Below are 21,729 nucleotides of genomic sequence, written 5' to 3' on the forward strand. Positions count from 1 at the left end.
GGGGGAAAGGATAGAGATTAAAGCAAATATAGTCCAGTATTAACTGCAGTATCTAGAAGTGAGTATGCGGGTGTTCACTGTACAATTCTTTCAGTTTTGCCGTGTGTTTGAAATATTCTGGAATAAAATGTGGGGACCTCTGTCCTGAGCTCCCTGCAGGAAAACCTGTCTTCTCTGGACAGGCAGGAGGCCCCTCAGACTCACTGTATCCGCACTAGGGTCTGTGTACATCCCCAAGAATGGTTCCTCTCCCCACGTCTCTTCATTGGGGGGTGAGAGGATTCTCATTCACCAGGCCTGGAAGCTGGGAGTTGCCAGAGATTCTCCTGCTCATCATTGAGTCCAAGATTGATTTAAGGTGACCAGCTGTCCTCCTGGTTCACCTGAGGCTGACAGTCTTCCTGGGAAATCGGACCTTTATGTTAAAATCAGGAAAGTCCTGGGCAAATTGCGATGAGTTGCCTCCCCCAGCCTAGCATTTCTGCTTCTGAAGCATGTCCGGCTTCTCCAGATCGCCACTACCTTAGTCTATCGCGATACCTGCCTTAGAGTGATGGTGATGATGATGAACGGGGGGGCGGCTTATAGTGAGTGCTTGCCATGTGCAAAGTACTGTCCCGAATGTTCCATCTGTGGCAGGTCTTTTGATTGACACGACCCTTGTATTGAACAACTGTAACACCACCCCAACATCATCCATGTTCAAGATGAAGAAATAAGGCACAGAGAGGTAGAGTCCCTAGCCCACAGTCACACAGCTAAATAAAAGCGGAAGAGCTGGAATCAGAACCCAGGCAGAGGGCTGTAGAGCCCCCCCAGCTCGATCACCTTTGAACAGCCATCCTGGAGTGCTGACTGGACCCCACCACGTCCCTGGGGGGCCCCCTCCCCATAGGCCCGCCCTCAATCAACTATCATCTAGGCTTTCATCAGAATGATTACTACCTAAGTATTGTTTCCTGATTACAAAAATATTACTTGCTTATAATTTTTACAGATGAATTCCATAAAGAAATCAATAAAGTCGAGAGCATTAAGAAGAAAAACGCAGACCCAAAATGGGGTCACCTCTCCTAGCCGGGTCACCAAACTGGCACATAATGCCTAACCAGACTGCGGGTTCAGCTTCTCTCAGGAGCGGGAGACCCCGCTCCTCCTGAGGGAGGGTGACCTTCCTTGAAACGGTCCTTGGTCTCCTTTTCCTGATCAATTTTGCCCCACCCTCCAGTCTACACGAACCGACTCCGAGTCCAAGCACTGCTCGGCTGCTAGAAGGGATGCTGCCCCAATCATGAATCGCTTCATGAAACCAATCAGATCTTCAAATGCATTTGATTAATCTTGTTTTTTAACAAGAGTAATAGCTGCCCTTAACAACCCTCCCCCAGATATTCTTATCTTGGTTCCTGTTGGCACCAGGATTTCTTCTTGTCATGTAGGAACTGAGCACTTATAGTTTTGTATCAAGATACTGTGTGATTGGTTGGCGGATAAAGAGAAAGATAAGCAGATATATAGTCAGAGAGAGAGACACATAAACCTATAGATATAGAGATGGCTCTAGGTAGATATAAAAGGATAGATATACAGATAAATATAAATAGATATAGATGATACAGATCTCTGTCTTTGACTTGCTTTTTTCCAGACTGATCCTGTAAAATCACAGCTTGGACTCCATCCTCCAAACCTGTCACCCTCCAGCTGGAGTCCACCCTCAGTAGCTGCAGGCCATTGTTGCCGTGGGCCCATGAGCCCCTGATCCCTACCTCCCGTCACCTGCCTCCCACCTGGGCTCTCCTCACACCAACCAGTCAGGTGCATTCCTGCCTTCATGGACCTGTCCTTGTCAGAAGTGACGTTGACCCTCTGCCCCCACACACTCCCACTGAGTGGCCACTGGTTGTCCACTCATACCAGATTTCCTGGGAACTCCTGTCGGAGACAGTACACAGCAGTAGAGACTGGGGAGTGGGGGACAGTTGACTTCAGTCAGGCAGTCAGGAGAGTCTGAAGAGGTGGCACGTAAGCCACGTACTCAATGACAAGGAGATGGGGGAAAGTGCCCCGGATGTGAGAGAGGGGCAGGACCTACTCAGGTGTCATGGAAATATCTCTAAGAGTTGCATTCTGGGCAGATTACCAACGACTACACAAACGATGTCAGAATTGCAGCCAGCTGTAAAGGAGTTGGTGGAATCCACTCAAGGGAAGACGCCAGGAAGGAGATGGGGGGGTGGGGAGGCTGCACATTCAGACTGGAAGAAAGAATGTGCCCTGGAGGGGCACCCCATCATTCCAGCATTCCCCAAATAATCCCTGAGCAACCACCCTTTTGTACCTCAGATTCTCAAAGATACAGCAGCAGACAAGATGGAGAAAGTTCTTTACCCCCTGGAGCTCATTCTGGCCGGGAGAGAGACTGAAAATGAGATAAAGAGCCATGCGGTTTGTCAGGCAGTGATAAGGGTTGTAGAGAAAACTGCAGCATGATGAGAGGGCGTCAGGATGGCCCGGGTGGGGATGGGGATGGGTGCACTTTAGATAAGTTAAAGGAACTTGAATACAATGAGAAGGGAGCCACAGGGGCATCTGGAGAAGGAAGAGCCTTCTAGGAGGCCAACAGCAAGTGCCAGGGCCCTGCAGTCAGAGTGGGTAGCTATTCCTGGAAGGACAGGAAGGCTGGAGTGGCGGGAGGGAGGAGGAGGTGGGGTAGGGCTCTCGCAATGCCAAGGCAGGAACTCAACCACGGGATTGACGTTGGTGTTGGGAAGCAAGACCGGAGGGAAGAGGACAGGAGGCTCTGAGCCAAACCCTGACCCACCTCCACAGAAAGGCAGCAGAACAGGGCGAATGAGAGGAAAAGGGCTGATTCAGCATCCCAGAGGTGACCAGGGAGATGCAGCCAAGAATCCCTAAGTTTCACTAAATGCGCTGCTCAAAGCCTGATTTAATCATGTGCGCCTGCTTTCATACTCTTTGGCTTAAAAAATATAGAAAATGTTAACACTTGAAAAAGTTATAAAATGGCATCACTAGTATCCTATTTCTCTGATGACAAATATATAGGCATAGAGAAATTAAGGGAAAAAAAGAATGGACAGGGACTCTCCTGGCAGGGGTATTAAGAGTGTAATCGGTTTCTTTGTGCTTTTCAGCATTTTCCAAATTTCCTACAAGACCATGTATTAAAATAAGATACTGAATATTAGAGTTTTGTGTGAGCATCAAAAAAATGCAGAAAGACAATCCCTAAAACACCCCTGTACCTGCCACAGGAAGAAGCAGATGTTAACAGTTGGTCCTAAATTGCTTCCGATAATTTTGTCGTGTGTGTGTGTGTGTGTGTGTGTGTGTGTGTGTGTGTGTGTGTGTGTGTGTGTGTGTGTGTGTGTGTGTGTGTGTGTGTGTGTGTGTGTGTGTGTGTGTGTGTGTGTGTGTGTGTGTGTGTGTGTGTGAGAAAGAAAACAGTAGGGATAAAGCTGATGTTAACAGTTGGTCCTAAATTGCTTCCGATAATTTTGTCGTGTGTGTGTGTGTGTGTGTGTGTGTGTGTAGCTGAAGCCCCTTTCCTGATCCCCTCTTGTTTCCAAGCCCAGAAAACAACCAATGCCCTGAATTTGGGGTGAGGTGTCTGTTTCCTGTGTTTACATTTGACTACAGAGACATTAGAAGGACGTTTGCATTTTTTCTGCTAGCAAAATAAGGAACAGGGCTTTTGCCTAAGGTATCAAAGGGGAAGGGAAGGCCTCCGCCCACCCCCGAAGAAAGGAAAGTAACCAATGGCTGGAGTATACACACATTTCTGTAGCCTGTCAGCCCAGCCAGTTCCCCCTGTCTTTTTCTGTTGTGTCAACCTGTACTGGGCATACAGTGGGTGCTCAACACATGTTGAAAGCATTTTTAAGTTTCTCGGCTCATGCCTATTTTCAAAGTAAACTTTTTCTTTTATTTGGGAATAAATTTAGAGTTACAGAAAAGTCGCAAAGAACTTGTCCAAGGCACTCTGGTACACTCCTCACTCCGCGCCCCCTACTGCTAACGTCTGTGACCGTGACACTGAGACAGGGACCGTAGGCTTAGACAGAGCAGGGTGAGGGCCTCCGGAAAATGACCCCTGCCGGAACTCCATGTGAAACAATTAAGCAAAGCCAAAGTCACACTGATTCTCTAAAGTAAAAATATCAAACTAGGAACATAAGCATTCTTCAGGGAGGTTAGTTAATAGGCCAGGAGTAGGTTGACCTAGAAGTGCGATGACTCCCCAGATAAAGAAAACTATCTCGCCATAGCCTGTATTTTCACTGTACCAGTTAGAACGTACCATTGTAAGATTTACTTTAGCACCTTCTCAAAGGCCCAGCTTACTCAGGAAAAATTCTATCTTAAAGCTAAAATTACATTTTAATCAAATGGACAGTGGCTCAGCCCACATTGAAGGCAAGGCAGACAGTCTTGATTAATATGTTTCCAGACAGAAGCTAATATCCTGGAAGAGAATCAAAGCAGTAAATTTCTTGTGTTAAGCTAACTTTGAAGAATAACCCACTGATAAGAAACTTAGTATCTCTTCAAAAATAAACATTTTGGGACCATCTGGCAGGTGTGCATCCCTAGCCCTTTGTCTCTCAACCGCCTATACATCCCCTAGACAACGCAGCACCCCTGGCTCTCTTGCCAGGAGCTCTGTCTTCTCACTTTATCTCTAAATAAAAGCCTCTCCCTGGCTCTCCTACCTTCAGTGTTTGCGAAGTTCATTCTTCAACTTCACAAACAAGAACCCCGGCATCAACACGCCTGTAATTACAAAGAAATTATGTTTCTTAGTTGTGTTACTGTTCATAAAACTCCAGGCTTTATTTGGATGTCCTTAATTTTTCTACAAATAACCATTTTCTGGCCCAAGGTCCCACACTTCATTTGGTGCCTGCATCTCCCCCCGTCTCAGCTGCATCGTGACTGGGACATTTCTGCAGAGTACTGGTTAGCTATTGTGCAGAATATTCCCTCAGTTTGCTGTTTTTCTCATCATTAGCCTGTGGTTAATTGTTGGGAAGAAACTCACCGTGGTGAGGTGCCCCTTCTCATGACATCACATCAGAGCCACCTGGTATCAGATTTATCACTGTGACGTTAGCCTGGGTCGCTGGGTGAAGGTGGCATCTGCCTGTGTCTCCCTGTCAGGTTCCTAAGCTTCGCTTTTCCATATTTTATTCTTTGGGTGAGAGCCATTAACGCCTTTGACTCCACTTCACACTCAAAAGGAAGCAGGAAGGGCTGAGTTCCAGCTACTGGGGGTCTGGGGGGGAGGGGGCTGGTTTCAACTTAGACTATTTGGCATTCTTTCTAAGGAAGATTAGCCTCTGCTCCCAGGCTCATGTTAGAGACCCACAGAGAGGCCCCGTCCAGAGGGGCCTCCGGGGCTGAGGGCGCCCAGGTGTGAAGGCAGGTGGCCAGTTGGGGGTCAGGGGGAGGAAATCGGGTCCCCAGCCCCCTGCCCCACTAAGCTGCAGCCCAATCGGCAGGTCGGGGTGGCACTCTGGGGTGTGCTCCCATTTTACAGAAGTGGTACCCGCACTGGAGGCGTGGTGACGCGGGTGGCCGAGAAGGATTCTGGGGCACGGCCGGCCGGGGGACTGGGAGGCTGGGCTGCTGCCTCCTTAAAGCTGGGCGCCCGCGACGGTGAGCGACCGGCGCTTTGGCAGCTCCTGGGGCCGTGGCCCACCGGCAGGTGAGATGCCCCCGGGGAGGGCTCTCTGCCTGCCCTGGTGACCCACTTCCCCGTTTGTTTGGGCCGCGAGGGTGGGAGGCACACAGGGCGGGCCATCCGTCCTCGCTGATCCTGTGATCTCAGAGTTGAAGTAGGGGCCGGCGCCCCCATCCACCCTGGCAAGGGACTGCAGGGACCTATGGTGGGTGGGCAGTGAAGTTGAGGGGCAGGTCAGACAGGCCACAAGGGCAGGGTCCCCACTCCCCAAGCTCCTGCCTGCCTGTCCTCAGGGGCTGTGGTCACTCGGAGGGCCTGCCTACAGCTGCTGAGGAAGTGAGGGTCCAAACTCAGTGGTCACGTTGGTGGGTCACCAGCTGCCTCCTGTCTGGGTTCCTCCTGCAGGGATGGGGGTTAGCGAGGAGGGGAAGGTGTGGGCTGGACTTCCTGGAAAAGGGGGACCCTGACACATGGGGGAGGGGGACACACATCCAGAGCTTGTCAAACACACAATCCACAGCAGACACAACTCACGTGAGAGACACAACAGACACAGTGCAACTCACACACAAAACAGACACACACAGACCATCATCATCCACCACAGTTGCGCTTGAGAACTCAGGCACACGTCACAGACACACCGCCCAGGCCTTGCAGGCGCAGCGCACACATCCACATCTGCAGGCACAAAGGACTCCCTGGCACGCAGCAGACCTGTGACCCAGGCAGGCACACTTCGCTACACACAGGCAACAGACATCTCCACACAGGCAGCCAAACAGGACCTGGGAGAGCACGACACAAGATGATGTGGCTGGAGCACACCGGTTCAGAAGTATGCATGACACACTCACAGAGAGCGGGGCACCTCAGGCCCATGGCACAAACAAGCTCAAGTGGACAGTCACAGAGGCTGGGAGGGGAGGCCTGGCTGTACTGGCTGCCAGACCCCCACCCTGGATCCCGTGTCCAGTGCTGGGGAACTCCACGGCTCACATGACCCAAGGGGAGGGCTTCTGGAACAGCCCACGGAGAAACTGCATCATCCTCACTAATGACCCATTTCCGCCCCAGGAAATAAAGTCTCAGGGACTGTTGGTTTGACCCAGGAGCTCACCTGCTTCCCTGAGCCTCCGGCTGACCGGCTTGTGCTTCCCCCAGGGTGAGTGCAGGGCCTGGGAGGAGGGAGGGCAGGACGGCCCTGCAGGACCACTCTTCCTGGGCCCTGGCTGGAGCCCGTCAGCTCACTGTCCCTCCCAGCCAGGTCTTGTCCTGAAGTCCTGGGAACTAGGGCACCACCGAGGGGCTCATGCCGGGTCAGCCCTGCAGGGAGCTGTCCCCCCCAACTCAGGGCAGGGCAAGTTGAGCTTCCAGGGGCCTGATGCCCATGCCTCAGCCCTGGGCCCCCAGATGCCTCTCTCTCCCCTCCCAGATGGACGTGTAGATCGTGCTGCTCAGCCTGCAAATCTCGCTGGCGCTTCCCTTGGCTGATGGCGGCGCAAACCCCGTTCTGCGCTTTGTGGCTGTGGGGGACTGGGGAGGGGTCCCCAATGCGCCATTCTACACAGCCCGGGAAATGGCCAATGCCAAGGAGATTGCCAGGACCGTGCAGATCCTAGGCGCAGACTTCATTTTGTCTCTGGGGGACAACTTCTACTTCCCTGGTGTGCAGGATGCTAATGACAAGAGGTTCCAGGTGTGTGACCCTGGAGTGGATGGGAGTTGGGGCAGAACATGTGGAGAAGCCACTTGAACCTCTGACTCGCGAGGCGGAGGGACGCTGACGTGTGTGCACACCTAGAGCGCTCCTTGTCCCTGGTCCCTGACTTGGTGGGAGTATCAGGGAGTTGTGGGGAGCTGCCTGACCCCAGGTCCGCGGGGCACCCTTTATGTCTGCTGCAGGAGACCTTTGAGAATGTATTCTCTGCCCCGGCCCTCCGCAATGTGCCCTGGTACGTGCTGGCTGGCAACCATGACCATCTGGGGAACGCCTCAGCACAGATCGCCTACTCCAGCATCTCCAAGCGATGGTGAGTCACGCTAAGGTGGACAAAGAGGCCCACTGCCTGGAGCTGGACCCAGGGCTTCTCTGCTCAAGACATGCATCCACCACCTCTGTGCCCTCCACAGGAACTTCCCTAGACCTTTCTACTACCTGCGCTTCCAGATCCCCCAGTTCAACGTGTCCGTGGCCATCTTCATACTGGACACAGTGACACTGTGTGGCAACTCGGATGACTTCCTCAGCCAGCAGCCCGAGAAGCCGCAAGACCTGGAGCTGGCCCGCATGCAGCTGTCCTGGCTCAAGAAGCAGCTGGCGGCAGCCAAGGAGGACTACGTGCTGGTGGCTGGGCACTACCCAGTGTGGTCCATTGCTGAGCACGGGCCCACCCACTAAATGGTCAAGCAACTGGTGCCGCTGCTGTCCAAGAATGGGGTCACTGCCTACCTGTGCGGCCATGACCACAACCTGCAGGTGAGGGGGTCTGCAGGGGGGAGGGGACCAGGCAAGGGGGGGCGCCTGTCTGGCCAATGTGCCACATAGCACATTGGAATCCTCCTGCTGTTTGGGGATCCCTCAAATGTCACTCTCCGTCAGGCTCCAAGCTCTCTAGCCAGCAAAACCACTCCAAATTCCCTAGAAGCCATCATCCTGGCTGCCAATTGCTAATTGCTTAATCAGTTGTCTAGCTGTAAATAGAAGCTATGCGCTACTACAGGTGGGGAAACTGAGGCCCAGGGGGGTTTTTGTGTCTCGCCCAAGGGGACTCTGTGGTCAGGGACAGACCTGACCCTGGACTCAAACAGGGGGGCACAGAGCCTGGGGTCGACCTCCTTGAGGAGCTGGGGGCTCCACTGACCGGCACCCTCTGTGCACAGTACCTGCAGGACAAGAACGGCGTGGGCTATGTGCTGAGCGGGGCTGGGAACTTCATGGAGCCCTCGAGGAAGCACTTACGCAAGGTCCCCAATGGCTACCTGCGCTTCCACTACGGGGCTGAGGACTCGCTGGGTGGCTTCGCTTATGTGGAGATCAGACCCAAAGAGATGAGTGTCACTTACATCGAGGCCTCCGGCAAGTCCCTCTTCAAGACCAGGCTGCCAAGGCGAGCCAGGCCTAAGCACACAAAAGGACTTCAGTCTGAGGCCTGAGGCAGAGGGGCCTCCCTGCCAGCGGGCGGGAGGGGCCCTCCTGGGACCCCCACCCATGGGCAGGTGTTCTCACCCATAGCAGAGCAGGAAGGAGAACCGCAGATGAGGAAATGTGCCATGTGGCCCTAGTGACAGGGATGCCCATGCATGTAAAAGCAGCGTGCACATGGGCACCGGCCGCAGTACCACGCCCCACGGCCAGGCTCCCCAGCCTGCGTGGGGGCAGTGAGGCGGTAGGGAGGGAAAGCTTTCTCCTGAATCAAGCATTCGTCTGTCACTTACAAATATTCAATAAAATAATAGTTGCAAAAATTGAATGTGTGCTGTGAACACCCCTTCCTCACCGCACTGGTGAGTTACCTCCCCAGGTATCAGAGTCGGGGCTCCCCACTTGCTGCTCTCAACCTCATCCATAACCAAGTGGCCTCACACGTGGATGTGATCTCAACAAAGACCAAACAGAAAGGAGGGTACAACACGGGGCAAGCCTCGCTCCCCCCTGCCCACCTCCCTAGAGGCAGCCACCATCGTCTTTCCTGCCACAGCTAATGCCACTATAATCAAAATATCGCCCCCTTTTCACACAGAGAGACACGATACACAGCTCTGCACGTGTTCTTGCGGCTCAACCACAACGCGACTGTTCAAAACTGAACACTCATGTTTGTCCCTTTCAATGTGGAGTTGGTGATAGTCATTTGGCTCAAAAACCTAGTTTACAGAAAGAGGAAACAGCTCCCTCCCTCCCTGTCCCTCCACCCACTTTTCCTAAAAGGAAGTCCCTTTTTTATACATGCTTCGTGGTTCCTTCAGGGGGTCTCTATGCAAATGAGAGCAATTGTGAATGATTTTTTCTTCTCCTTTCCCACTGATTTGTTCCTTGCTTCCCCCCTCAATCCTAACCGACTTTACGGGGTGTAACTGATGCATCTGAAGCACGCGGTTCAGTACATTTTGGCAAAGGCACAACCAATAAACCCACCACCACAATCAAGATATAAGCATTTCCCACACCCCCAAAGGCTATCTATGCACTTTGCTGTTTCTGGCTGTTAGGCCGGGAGATCTGCGCATCGGCCCCCAGGGAACTTCTGGCTGTCTCTGCAGCTGCAGGGGCCCCAATGTGTGCCTGACCCACTGTCTGTCTAACCAGCCATCTAATGAGGGCTGCCTGGATTGCTTCCAGTCATTTTGCTAACCTCAAACCGTGCAGCAATACATGACCCTAAACATTCACTTCCTACTTATCTGTACAGGTACAGTCACGTCTGTAGGGTAACCAGCATATATTCCCAAAAGCAGGACCGCCGTTCTCTTTGACAGCCACGGAGCTGCCCCCTTATGTCACTGGCTCTTTGCTGGGGCCTGTTGAAATCCTTCCCAATCTGTCCCTCTTATCAACACAATCGCAGTGGACACCTCTGCACCCATGTGTGGAGGAATAATTCCAGCAGCAGAATTATTTCCGGGCCTATTTCTTATGCTGGAAGCTGAAAGCTGCAGAGAAGCCCAGGGCCCCTCTGAGGGGGAGCTGAGTAACCCGGCCCAGGGACAGCCCGAGCCATCCGGTGCAAGGCAAGTAGTGACAAGTGTTCCCGGGGCCCCCGCTCATCTGCCACTTCAGCTGCTACGGAGCAGGGACCCCACTGCTCGGCTCCAGCTGCCACTCAGGAATGCAATGAAGCGGCAACCTGGACACCACGTGACTGAGCTCCCTTATGGACAGGAAGCTGGTAGAAACGGCGTCTGCCATTTGCCACTCTGCAGGACTGATACCGTTTGTTACAAGGTGCATGGGCTACTGTTAAAATCAAGCAGAGCCAGCTTACCGAAAAGGCCCGCCCAGAGGTCCGTCCAGCTGTCATCTACCTGGCTGGCACTGCTAACAGCCACGCTCTACGCCAAAAACCACCATTGCTTCTAATCCTGAACCGCTGAGGCAGGGGCCAGAATCAGGCGTGCTTCTCAGGGGACATCACAGAAAGTTGGCAGACCAAGTGTTGTGCCCAAGGTCATGCTCAGGAAGTGCAGACCCTCAACCTTCACCGTGACAGACAAGGCAGCTGGCAGCTACCCTGCCTCTTCCCACTGACTCAGAGGCTCCAGGCAGACAGGGAACCGAATCAGAGGCCAGCCCAATATCCCTGTTCGCAGGGTCCAGAGCGTGGAACCAGCCCAATACCCCTGTTCACAGGGGCCAGAGCGTGGAAAGGAGAAGTGACACATCTAAGCTGACATGGGGAGTGGGTGGCAGGGAGGGGGACTGTCCCCAGCCCTCTCTTCCACACCACCCAAGTGGTGTGGAAGCCCCAAGCCCTGCGCCAGGCACCCAGGGTCCCAAAAAGCATGGAAAGGAATAAGGCAAGGTGGACACATGCCCTCAGAGGGCTTCCGTCCAACTAGCTGGGACAGTGCCGACTAGCACCCAGCCATTGTTAGAGAGATGCCTTCAAGCTTCCAGGAAGAGATGGCAGGGTTCCTCAAGGCTAATAGCAGCCTCCTCTCACCCTCCCTACGCAACTGTGTCAGCTTCAACCGCAGGGATATTACCGTCTCCCACTCCACTCCTCATGCGGGCGGCACGGGGACAGGCGCCAGCATTCTTCTGCAGCCAGCAGGGTGTCACTGAGAGTCAGCCCACACCCACCTCAACAGCTTCCAAGGCCAAGAATCATGAAGAAGAAGGTGAGACACCTGCCTTATGACTCAGCAAAAGGCACTGTCCTGCAGACAGTACGCCAGTGGCTTGGGGAGCACGGCCAGTGGGAATCCAGAAACGAATTCAAGAACACAGGAGAACATGACGGAGCCCGAAGGGGGCACTGCAGTTTCACCGGAAGGTGTTACTTCCCTTGTTGAAGTGCCCAGAAGACAAAGCCTGAACCCTACTTCAGACCACACACAAAAATGAGTTCCACAGGGATCCCAAATTTTGGTGGAGAAATAAAACACAGTAGAGGATGAAAACGAACATCCTCATAAAGATCTGAATGAGATGGTTCCTAGTAGCCCTATTGCAAGCCACCCCAAACAGGAAACAACCCAAATGCCCACCAATAAATGGAAGGCAACACAAAATGTGGTCCTTCCATATAATGGAACACACCTCAGAGACAAACGGGAACAATATGGATGAGTTGCCAGTGTAGGAAGCTGAGTAAAAGAAGCCAGTGTAGCAAAGACTATACATATTGCTGATTCTGTGTATATGACTCTCTGAAACATACAGAGCTACTGGAACTAAAATCACATCAGTTGTTGCCAGGGGCTGAGGGCAGGGCAAAGCATTGCCTACAAACAGACATGAGGAAACTCTCTGAGGAAACTCACTATCTCGATTGTGGTGACAGTTTCATGGGTGTACACATTATGCCATGATGGGAGATTTCACAGCTTATGTGAAATTTATGGTCTGTCAATTTTATCTCAACGAAGCGGGAAGGAGAAAAATAAAGAGGAGGAAACCTAGAAATCACAAGTAAATATAGGATTGTTCACATGTACTACGACAGAGTTTCCCTGTGAATTGTGTAGCTACTCAGAACAAAAGTGCCCTGTATGTGTACTGACCATTAAATGGAAATAGCCAAGTTGCAAGGTAAGGTGTACAAATTTGTACCAGCACCGAAGGGGACACAAGAGGCCATACCAAGAGTAACACTTCCCCCTGTCGGACATCTTAAAGATAGGCCTATTTGAAATAATCTTACTACATTTTCCTGAACCCTAATGAAACAGCTCTTACCAAGGTCACCAGTGGTCAAACACTTGCCAAAGTCAACAGTCAATTCTCTTCCCACATCTTTTTCAAACTCACCCCATCTCAGAATGCCTTCCTCTTGAGGCTTCCAGGAGAGGACACCCACCTCTTCCTTTTCCCATATCACTGGTTTGACCTGTCTCTTGTTGGTCCTGGTCGGCTTTGTCCCTCATTTCTGAAACCAGGTGACCTTCTCTGGCCCCAAAGCTTCAAGAAACCTCCATATGCAAATGACTCTCAAAATAGCATCCTGATTTTTCTCCTGAGCTCCAGATTCCACTTCCAATGGCCTGTTCCATACCTCCCCTTGCTTGTCTCTAACTTACCGTGGCCAACACACAACCCTTGACTTCCCAAAATCATCTCCCCTGAGCCTTCCCCATCTGAGGAAGAGGCAGCACCCCCGGATGGGGCTCCACCCAGTAGGAATCACCTTGACTTTCTCTGCACTCCATCATCACTTCTACAGGTACCACTTCTGTCTGTGTAACTCCTACTAAAGCTTCAGACTGCAACTTGACTGTCAGCCTCCCAGTGAAGATTCCCTAACCTCTCAGACTAGTTTGGCAAACGCCTCCACCACCACATGCTCAAAGATCCACACACTGTCCTCTGCTGCACTGAAGAGTGTAGGAATTGACCCTTTATGTTTACATCCAGCCTCTTCACTAAACTGTGGAACCTTATTCCCCCTCCCCCAGCTCCAAACCAGGGCTCAGCTTCATATCTAGACTTCGAGATACATAAACTTCTGTCAACACACCCTAGCCCAGGCCACCACTATCTATCATCTAACTATTGCTATGGTTTTCGGACGGGTTTCTCATCTTGCCTCTACCATCCTTCCCCACCCAGCAGCTAGAGTCGGCTTCGTAAAACTCAAATCCAACATCCCTTCTAGCCTCAAAATCCACTGTAGGCCCTTCACACGGCCCACCAGACCCCCGTGATCTGGACCTGCCTACCTATCCAGCCTCTATTGCAACCTCGCCATGACCAGTGTGGTCTGCAGACCAGCAGCATGGACATCACCAGGGAGCTACTATTAGCAGCATAATGTAGGGGGGGGGCACGAGGAGGGCTTCTGTACGACACAGAGAGGACAAGCAGTGATTCTACAGCATCGTACTACACTGATGGACACTGACTGCAAAGAGTATGTGGGGGGGACTTGATGATGGGGGGAGTCTAGTAAACATAATGTTGCTCATGTAACTGTAGATTAATCATACAAAAAATTATAACAACTGAATAAAAAATAAAAATAAAATTTATCATTTAAATTTGAAGGAGGGATTAAACAATTTCCAGATAAGCAAAAGCTGAGAGAATTTAGCTCCCACCAACCATCTCTACAGGGTATTTTCGCGGGACTGCTATAGATGGAAGTGTTCCTAAGGTTAAATAGCTGTCACCAGAAGTAATAAAAAGGGACAGACAAAGAGTAGAGAATACCATACCTAATATACAAGGAATGAGGAGGGGGAAAAAAAAACAACCTTTAGATTGTGTTTGTAATAGCATACTTAAGTGAGGTAAGTTAGATTCTTAGGTAGTAAGGAAGGTACCCCCTTTACCTTTTGGTAACCACAAACCTAAAGCCTGCAATGGCAGTAAGTACATACCTATCGATAATCACCCTAAATGTAAATGGTCTGAATGCAACAATCAAAACACACAGAGTCACTGAATGCATAAAAAAACAAGACCCATGTATATACTGTCTACAAGAGACTCGCTTCAAACCCAAAGACATACACAGACTAAGACTGAAGGGATGGAAAAAGATATTTCATGCAACCAATAGGGGGAAAAAAGCAGGTGTTGCAGTACTTGTATTGAACAAAATAGACTTTAAAACAAAGAATGTCACAAGAGACAAGGACGGACATTACGTAATGATAAAGGGGTCAATCCAACAAGAGGATATAACCATTATAAATATATAGGCACCCAACACAGGAGCACCTACATATGTGAAACAAATACTAACAGAATTGAAAGGGAAAATAGAATGCAATGCATTCGTTTTAGGAGACTTCAACACTCCACTCACTCCAAAGAACAGATCAACCAGACAGAAAATAAGTAAGGAGACAGAGGCACTGAACAACACATTAGAACAGATGAACCTTACACATGTACAGAACTCTCCACTCAAAAGCAGCAGGATACACATTCTTCTCAAGTGCACACGGAACATTTTCAAGAATAGATCATATACTAGGCCACAAAAAGAGCCTTTTGTACCAACCAGCTTCTCAGACCACAAGGGTATGAAACTAGAAATTAATTACACAAAGACGATGAAATGGCCTACAATCACATGGAGGCTTAACAACATGCTCCTAAATAACCAGTGGCTCAATGACCAAATAAAAACAGAGATCAAGCAATAGACGGAAACAAATAACAACAATAATTCAACAAGGCAAAATCTGTGGGACTCAGCGAAGGCGGTGGTAAGAAGGAAGCATATTGCACCACAGGCCTACCTCAGGGAAGGACAATCCCATATGAACAGTCTAATCTCACAATTAACCAAACTAGACAAAGAAGAAAAAGTGAGGCCCAAAGTCAGGAGGAGGGACATAATGATGATTAGAGCAGAAATAAGTAAAATAGAGAAGAATAAAACAATAGAGAGAATCAATGAAAGCAGGAGCTGGTTCTTCGAGAAAATAAACAAAATAGTAAACCCCTAGCCAGACTTACCAAGAAAAAAAGAGAGTCAACGCACATGAACAGTATCAGAAATGAGAAAGGAAAAATCACTGCGGACACCACAGAAATATGAAGAATTATGAGAGAATTCTATGAAAAATTATATGGTAACGAAGTGGAGAACCTAGAAGATGGTCAGCTTTCTAGGAAAATGCAACCTTCCACGGCTGACCCAGGAAGAAACAAAACCTGAACAGACCAATGACCGGCAAGGAAACTGAATCGGGAATCCCCAACGACAAGGACGACAGGCACCTCGGGAAAACACTTTTAATTCTGAAGGCGCGGCCTCCGGAGGCCTCTCCCCCGCCGCCCCGCCGCGGGTCCCGCCTGACCTTCTGCTCGCCCGGCCCTCGCCCTCGAGGCCGCCGCCGAGAACCTCCACACGCGGTAAGACGCCCGCGGGCCTCCCCGCCTGCGCGGCCCCGGCCCCTCCGCCTGCGGCCCCGTCCCGGCCGGCGGCGGGAGGTCGGCGGAGCGGCCCCGGTACGGGGCCAGCGAGGACCCAGCACCCGCGTCGGCCGCCCCACGACCCCGCAGGCTCCGAGCCGCCAACCGAGCACTCGCACGATCGCCCCCTCACCGGCACCACCGAGACCCCAGGCGGAGGCAGGGGTCCACGCGCCCCGTCTGGGCCCCGCCGCCACGTACCTTGCGGCCCACAGAGCCGTCGCTGTCGCCTTCACCCCTGAAGCGGGGCCCGCTCTGGACGCTCCGCAGCAGGTCCGACGGTGCACGGCTGGAGGCGGCAGAGCTGGACGAGCGCAGGTCCGGACGGGGTGGCGGCTCCAAGTCCGAGCCGATCGCCGGTGCCGCCGGGGCCTGCGCGCCGGGAGGAAGGCGCAGCCGAGCACAGCGCCGGTCCACCATCAAGGCTCCGCCGGGCTCGCTGCGCGGGCGGGACGCAGGCCGGAGGCACCCGGATACGGACGGCGGACCAGAGCACGGACTGAGCTGCGGGAGCCGCTCCTCCTCGCGGCGCTCGCGAACCTGACTCTTCAATGTGACGGCTGCGGCGCCTACAGCTACTACGCCGCCGCCGGAGATATGTTTCCTGCGAGCGCGCCCAATGGGTACCTGCTCGGCGGAACCGCTCCCTCACTGGCCTCGGGTGCGGTCAGTCGGGGGAGGGCCTGGGCCTGACGCCCCAAGCTCATTGGTGGCTACGGCCTTCATTCGGGGGCGGGCCTTCGAGGGACGCTGCACGCTCATTGGCCGCGAGAGCTGTCAGACGGGGACTTTTATTTTGTTCAATGTACTTTCTAATATTTCGAGATGACCCACGTGTTTTTATTTATTTATTTATTTTATTGTGGTGTCATTAATACAGTCACATGAGCAACGATGTGGTTACTAGATTCCCCCCATTATCAAGTCTCCCCACACACCCCATTACAGTCACTGTCCATCAGCGTAGGGAGACGCTGTAGAGTCACTACAGGTCGTCTCCGTGTTGTACCGCCCTCCCCGCGCACCCCCTGCATTACGTGTGCTGATCCCGATGCCCCTCATTCCCCTTCTCCCTCCCACCCACACTTCCCAGTCCCTTTCCCTTTGGTAACTGTCAGTCCATTCTTGGGTTGAGTCCGTTGTTGTTTTGTTCCTTCAGTTTTTGCTTTGATCTTAAAGCTCCACAGGTGAGTGAAATCATTTTTTGGTACTTGTCTTTTTTCTCCTGGCTTATTTCCCTGAGCATAATACCCTCTAGCTCCGTCCATGTTGTTGCAAATGGTAGGATTCGTTTTATTCCTATGGCTGAATAATATTCCATTGTGTATGTGCACCATCTCTTCTTTATCCATTTATCAACTGATGGACACTTACTTAGGTTGATTCCATTTCTTGGCTATTGTAAATAACTCACGTGTTATTAAGTTACTTAATTTTCAAGTGACCGTAGATTTTCTAGATATCTTTCTAAAGGAACAAAAGCATCTCGTCGGCCTGGGGTGAGAGGTGGGGTCCCGGAGTGAGGGAGGATGGGCTCTGGGGTGAGGAGTGGGGCCCTAGGGGTGAGGCGTGGGGGCCTGGGGGTGAGGGATGATGGGCGCTGGGGTGAGGGGTGGGGCCCTGGGGGTGAGGCGGGGAGACATGGGGGTGAGGGGTGATGGGCCCTGAGGTGAGGGGTGGGGCCCTGGGGGGTGAGGGATGATGGGCCCTGGGGTGACGGTTGGGGGCCTGAGGGTGAGGGGTGATGGGCCCTGTGATGAGGGATGGGGGCCCTGGGGTGAGGGGCAGGGACCCACGGGGTGAGGGGTTCTCCCTGTGTAAATCCAGGGAGGGCAGATCCCAGGGCAAAATACCTTTGAAAGCGAAATCAGGCAAAGGGACAAATAATGTTTAAAAGCCATTTATTGCCTACAAGCAGTCGCCCTGCGTCTCTCTCCTGATGCAGTAGAAGAGAGCAAATACTCCCACCAAACTCTCTGGGGCAGATAAGCCCTCGTTCGCCTACGTGATTACCCACTGACGTGAAGACGGACTACTTCTCTCCACCCCTTGGAAACACCTGTTGATACGGAGATGCACTATAGCCAGGCCAAGAGATTGTGGAAATACTACAATTTTACCCACACCCTGTCTGTGGAACACGTGTCTATGGCCTCCCTGTATGTACTTAATTAAATTTTGTTACTTTTTCTCCTGTTAATCTGTCTCATGTCAATTTGTTTCTTAGACCAGGTAAGGGAACCTTGAGGGACAGAAGAAATTCTTCCTCCCACCACCAGTCAAGTAGCTATGTTTACTAAGGGCTGAACCAGGACCTCTCTCTTTTTGTTAAAAGGACCAGAATGGTGTGGAGAAAATGGAAATTACAGCCAGGATCCTTGCCTGGGTGTCACCCATTGTAGACCTGAAGTGCGTGTTTGCATGTCTATGAGATGTTTACCGAGAGGCTGGTCAGTCTTGGGAGTGTTAGGCAGAAAAATAGATAGGAGCGGGATGAGAGGGAATTAAGGTCAGTAAAGTTCACTAAAAAAGGGACTCGAAGAGCATCCTGTCCCAGGGGACTGAGGAGGAGCAGAAAAGAAAAAGTAAAAGCTAGTGAATTGGTGCAGGAATGTGTGCTTGGACCCCTGCAAGCTGCTACTTCATGTGTCTGCACCCCAGCCTCTCTCCTACCATTTCCCCTTGAAAAGCCCTGACCGCTTGTGTGTCAGGAGGACGGTGGTTCTCTAAGGCAGGAGCCTACCACTCCCTCGTTTGCTAGCAAGTCAATAAACTATTCTTTCCTTTCCTCAAAACCTTGTCACTGTCTTTCGTGATTTGGCTTAAGGGACGAGGACCGGTTTTCCGTATCAGGAGCGGCCCCCCGACCAAGTGCCCACAGTGCCGCTCCCTCGGTGTCAGAGCCCAAGGCCGAGCTGTCCTGGAGGAACGCAGAGCTCCGGCCTTCCTCCTCGCTAGCCACAGGGGACTGTGCCGGCAAGGAATTCGTGCTGTGCGGTAGCTCGAGCACAAGCCTCTAGGATTCCCTCTAAAGTACACATTGAAAGCAGTAACGCCTTCCAGGAGAGAGTACAGAAACCGGTGTCACCACCAAGGATTTGGAAGATGTCGGAGTGGTGATTCCACATACCCTTGTTGAAGTCACTCACTTGGCCTACTCCGAAAAGAGATGAATCTTGTAGATGCCAGTGCATGATTGTCAACGTAATCAGAGTGTCTCAGATTGCAGTTACTGCTGCACATGGGGCTTCATCACTTGGTCCCCAAGCACCCAGTGTGTAAGTATTGGTCAGGAAAATGCTCTTTGTTCTCTTCCTGTGAGTAAAGACCAGCAGGGCAGTTAGCTTTCAGTCGACAAGGAGAGAAAACTATCTCAGAGGCATATCAGACCTCCAGACTTAGGTTGTCATTTGGTCAGAAGGAATCTTCATTCTCCTTTTCCTTCCAGAAGACGTCACACTGGCCCATCCCATTGATGGTACTATACCGATTGGACCCAGTGATCGGGAAGTACAACTAGTCTAATCATATTGGAAGATCAGTCACGTGTCGAAAGGTGGGAAATAAATCCAACAAAAATTCAGGGGTCTTTCACCTTAGAGAAGTTTCTAGAAGTCTATCGTGTGAGCATGCCAAGCACTCCCTTCTAAGGTGATGAATAAGCTGCTGTATCTGACCCCTCTTCACTCCAAAAATAAAAAAGCATAGCATTCTGGTGGACCACCTCGGATTTCGGAGGCAACATAGACCTCATTTCCAGTGTGCTACTCTGACCCATTTACTGATTGGTCTGAAAAGCACCTAGTCTGAGAGCAGCCTGGACCTTTGGAAGGTGGATGCCAGTAGATGGCAACACCTGGAACCCCTCTCATTGCTACCCCTTCCAGGTGCACACCTGAAAATGGCCTAGCGGGGAACGGACCTGCCAAGATCACAAGGCCCGGACCCCAGCCTGACTTGCGTGCTGTTCCACGCTCCGTGCCAAGCCTGGTCGGCATTCCTCCATCTCTGAGTCTGTGAGTCACACACACGTGACACCAGCCCCCAGGAGCTGGAGGGGTCATCCATGTATCCCTGGGGATGTCCCTAGGGAGGAATGTCTGGCATGACCCTCCCAGTGCAGGCTGGGACATTGGGCAGCTCCTGGGAGGTACTATGGCTTCAGCAGGACAGGGAACTGGTGACAAAGAGCGGCCTGAGCTCAGCTCTTGTCTCCTCAGAGCTGGGACCCTGGTGTCATTGCCAAAGAGCAAGGGGAGGGATCTGGTGGAGATCTGTGTACTCATGCATGGCAAGGGCCATGAGGGTGGGCAGTCAGCAGCCCAGAGGGGCATGTGGGTGAGTATGAATTCAGGGAGGGGCCCAGGAAATGGACCCTTGAAGTGATGTCATTGAGGACACGCCCAGTAGAACCTGAATTGTGACCCGGGCAGAACCCAGCTCCTGGTCGCAGAACCCAGTCCTGCTCACTTGACCGGAGGCGCTCGACAGAGCAACATGCGGTCTTGCTGTGCGGAGCCTTCTGAAGGCGTGGGAGTCACGGAAGCCGAGACGGAGAGTCTTCCTGCTCGCTGTCGGCATTGGCTGAGAGAACACCTCCAACACCTCTGTCCGTGTCTCCCGAGGAGCCCCGAGGTAACACAGGGCAGCCCAGAGCGGGCCCCTCCAGGACCAGGCCACTGTGTGACCCATCCCGGGCTGACCTTTCCCCCGGCTTCTTCTGTGTGTGTGGTGGGTGTGCGGCATGGAGGGACTGAAGGCTGGGGAGGAGGGGGCAGTCAGTGTCACAGCTGTGGTCTCATCACTCAGTAGTGGAGGTGAGTGTTGGGACCAGGTACTTCCACCCACATGTTAATCCTGAGCCCGGGGGGTGACCTCTTCTTCCCCCAGGGACTGGATGTCTACGCAGATGGCCCTGTGTGCCTGGTCTCCGGGGCAGGGTTTGGGTTCCACATTGCCCCATGCGGGGAGGTCCTCGCAGCCCCGGTTGCCTCCTACCTCGTTACCAGGCTCTGGCTTTGCAGAGTTCCACCCTGGGGAGCGAGGAGGAGCTGACTGATGGATTTACCTACTCCATTTCCCTGGACCTGGGGCAGGCTGCCTACACTCCAGGACCCCACTACAAGCCTGGTAACCTGCCAGGGTCCTCCCAGGGCTGCCCCACGAGATTGGTCAACAGACCCACTCCAGAGAGCGTGGAACCTCGCTCCCGGGGGCACCCCGTGCCACTCCTTGCTTGCATCCCACGGGGCTGGGGGCTCTCGGGTGAGGTGCAAACCTCCCTTGTCCTGGTGGTTCCTCGGTTTCCCACTGACTATCTCCCTGTTGCCCCCCTCAGCGTGAACCTGAGCGATCTTTCCATGAGACTGATGTCCCCAAGCGCAGGGTGCCCCGGACAGGAATGAGGAGGAAGGGGAGAAAGCTCACGGGACGAGTGGAACTAGCTCCAAACACCAGCTGGAGCGCACCCAAGGTCACACTCCCTCCCGAGGACGCTGACCAGCTGACCACGGGCCAGCGGCTCCCCCGGTGAGCACCCACCCCCTCCTCCTCACAGTCGGGCCTGTGCCCACAGCCCGCGGTGTGTCTTGAGTGTCCCCACATGTGTCTGAGGCTCAGCGTGCTCCTCTGACAGGCAGGGTGGTTGGCGATCAGTCTGTTACGGTGCCCATGGGTAACACGAGAGGAGCTTAGAGGGGCTCCCTGGTGCCTGGCAGTGCAGAAAGAACTGCCGGCGAAGCCGGGCCACTTTGGGGCATACTTCTCTTTACCCAATGAGAAGCCTTTGGCCTCACCCATCAGTGGCTTGGAGCCTGGCTCATTTGGAAAAGCACAAGGGAAGCAGCCTTTTGGAATGGAGGCTCACGATTCCCTGTGGCTGTACCCGGTCCTTGTCCTCATCATGGCCACACGAGGGACCTCTGGGGACAGC

At 52.5% G+C, this 21,729-nt stretch overlaps 2 protein-coding genes and 1 pseudogene across 2 annotated transcripts in view; 1 reads left to right on the forward strand and 2 right to left on the reverse strand.

Moving 5' to 3' along the window:
- Positions 1-16,455, reverse strand: part of LOC140845799 (uncharacterized) — a 53,462-nt gene extending 37,007 nt beyond the window's left edge. The window contains exon 1 of the mRNA XM_073220876.1: positions 15,999-16,455. Within this exon, the coding sequence (XP_073076977.1) occupies positions 15,999-16,217 (219 nt within the window). The 5' untranslated portion in view covers positions 16,218-16,455. The remainder of the gene's footprint in view (positions 1-15,998) is intronic.
- LOC140845807 (tartrate-resistant acid phosphatase type 5-like) lies at positions 7,143-9,848 on the forward strand (annotated as a pseudogene).
- Positions 16,456-16,547: 92 nt separating the features above from the next.
- LOC140845426 (uncharacterized) overlaps positions 16,548-21,729 on the reverse strand; it is a 36,170-nt gene continuing 30,988 nt past the window's right edge. The window contains exon 4 of the mRNA XM_073219501.1: positions 16,548-19,112. Within this exon, the coding sequence (XP_073075602.1) occupies positions 19,016-19,112 (97 nt within the window). The 3' untranslated portion in view covers positions 16,548-19,015. The remainder of the gene's footprint in view (positions 19,113-21,729) is intronic.

This window comes from Manis javanica, chromosome 13 (assembly GCF_040802235.1).
Source record: "Manis javanica isolate MJ-LG chromosome 13, MJ_LKY, whole genome shotgun sequence".
NCBI lineage: Eukaryota > Metazoa > Chordata > Mammalia > Pholidota > Manidae > Manis > Manis javanica.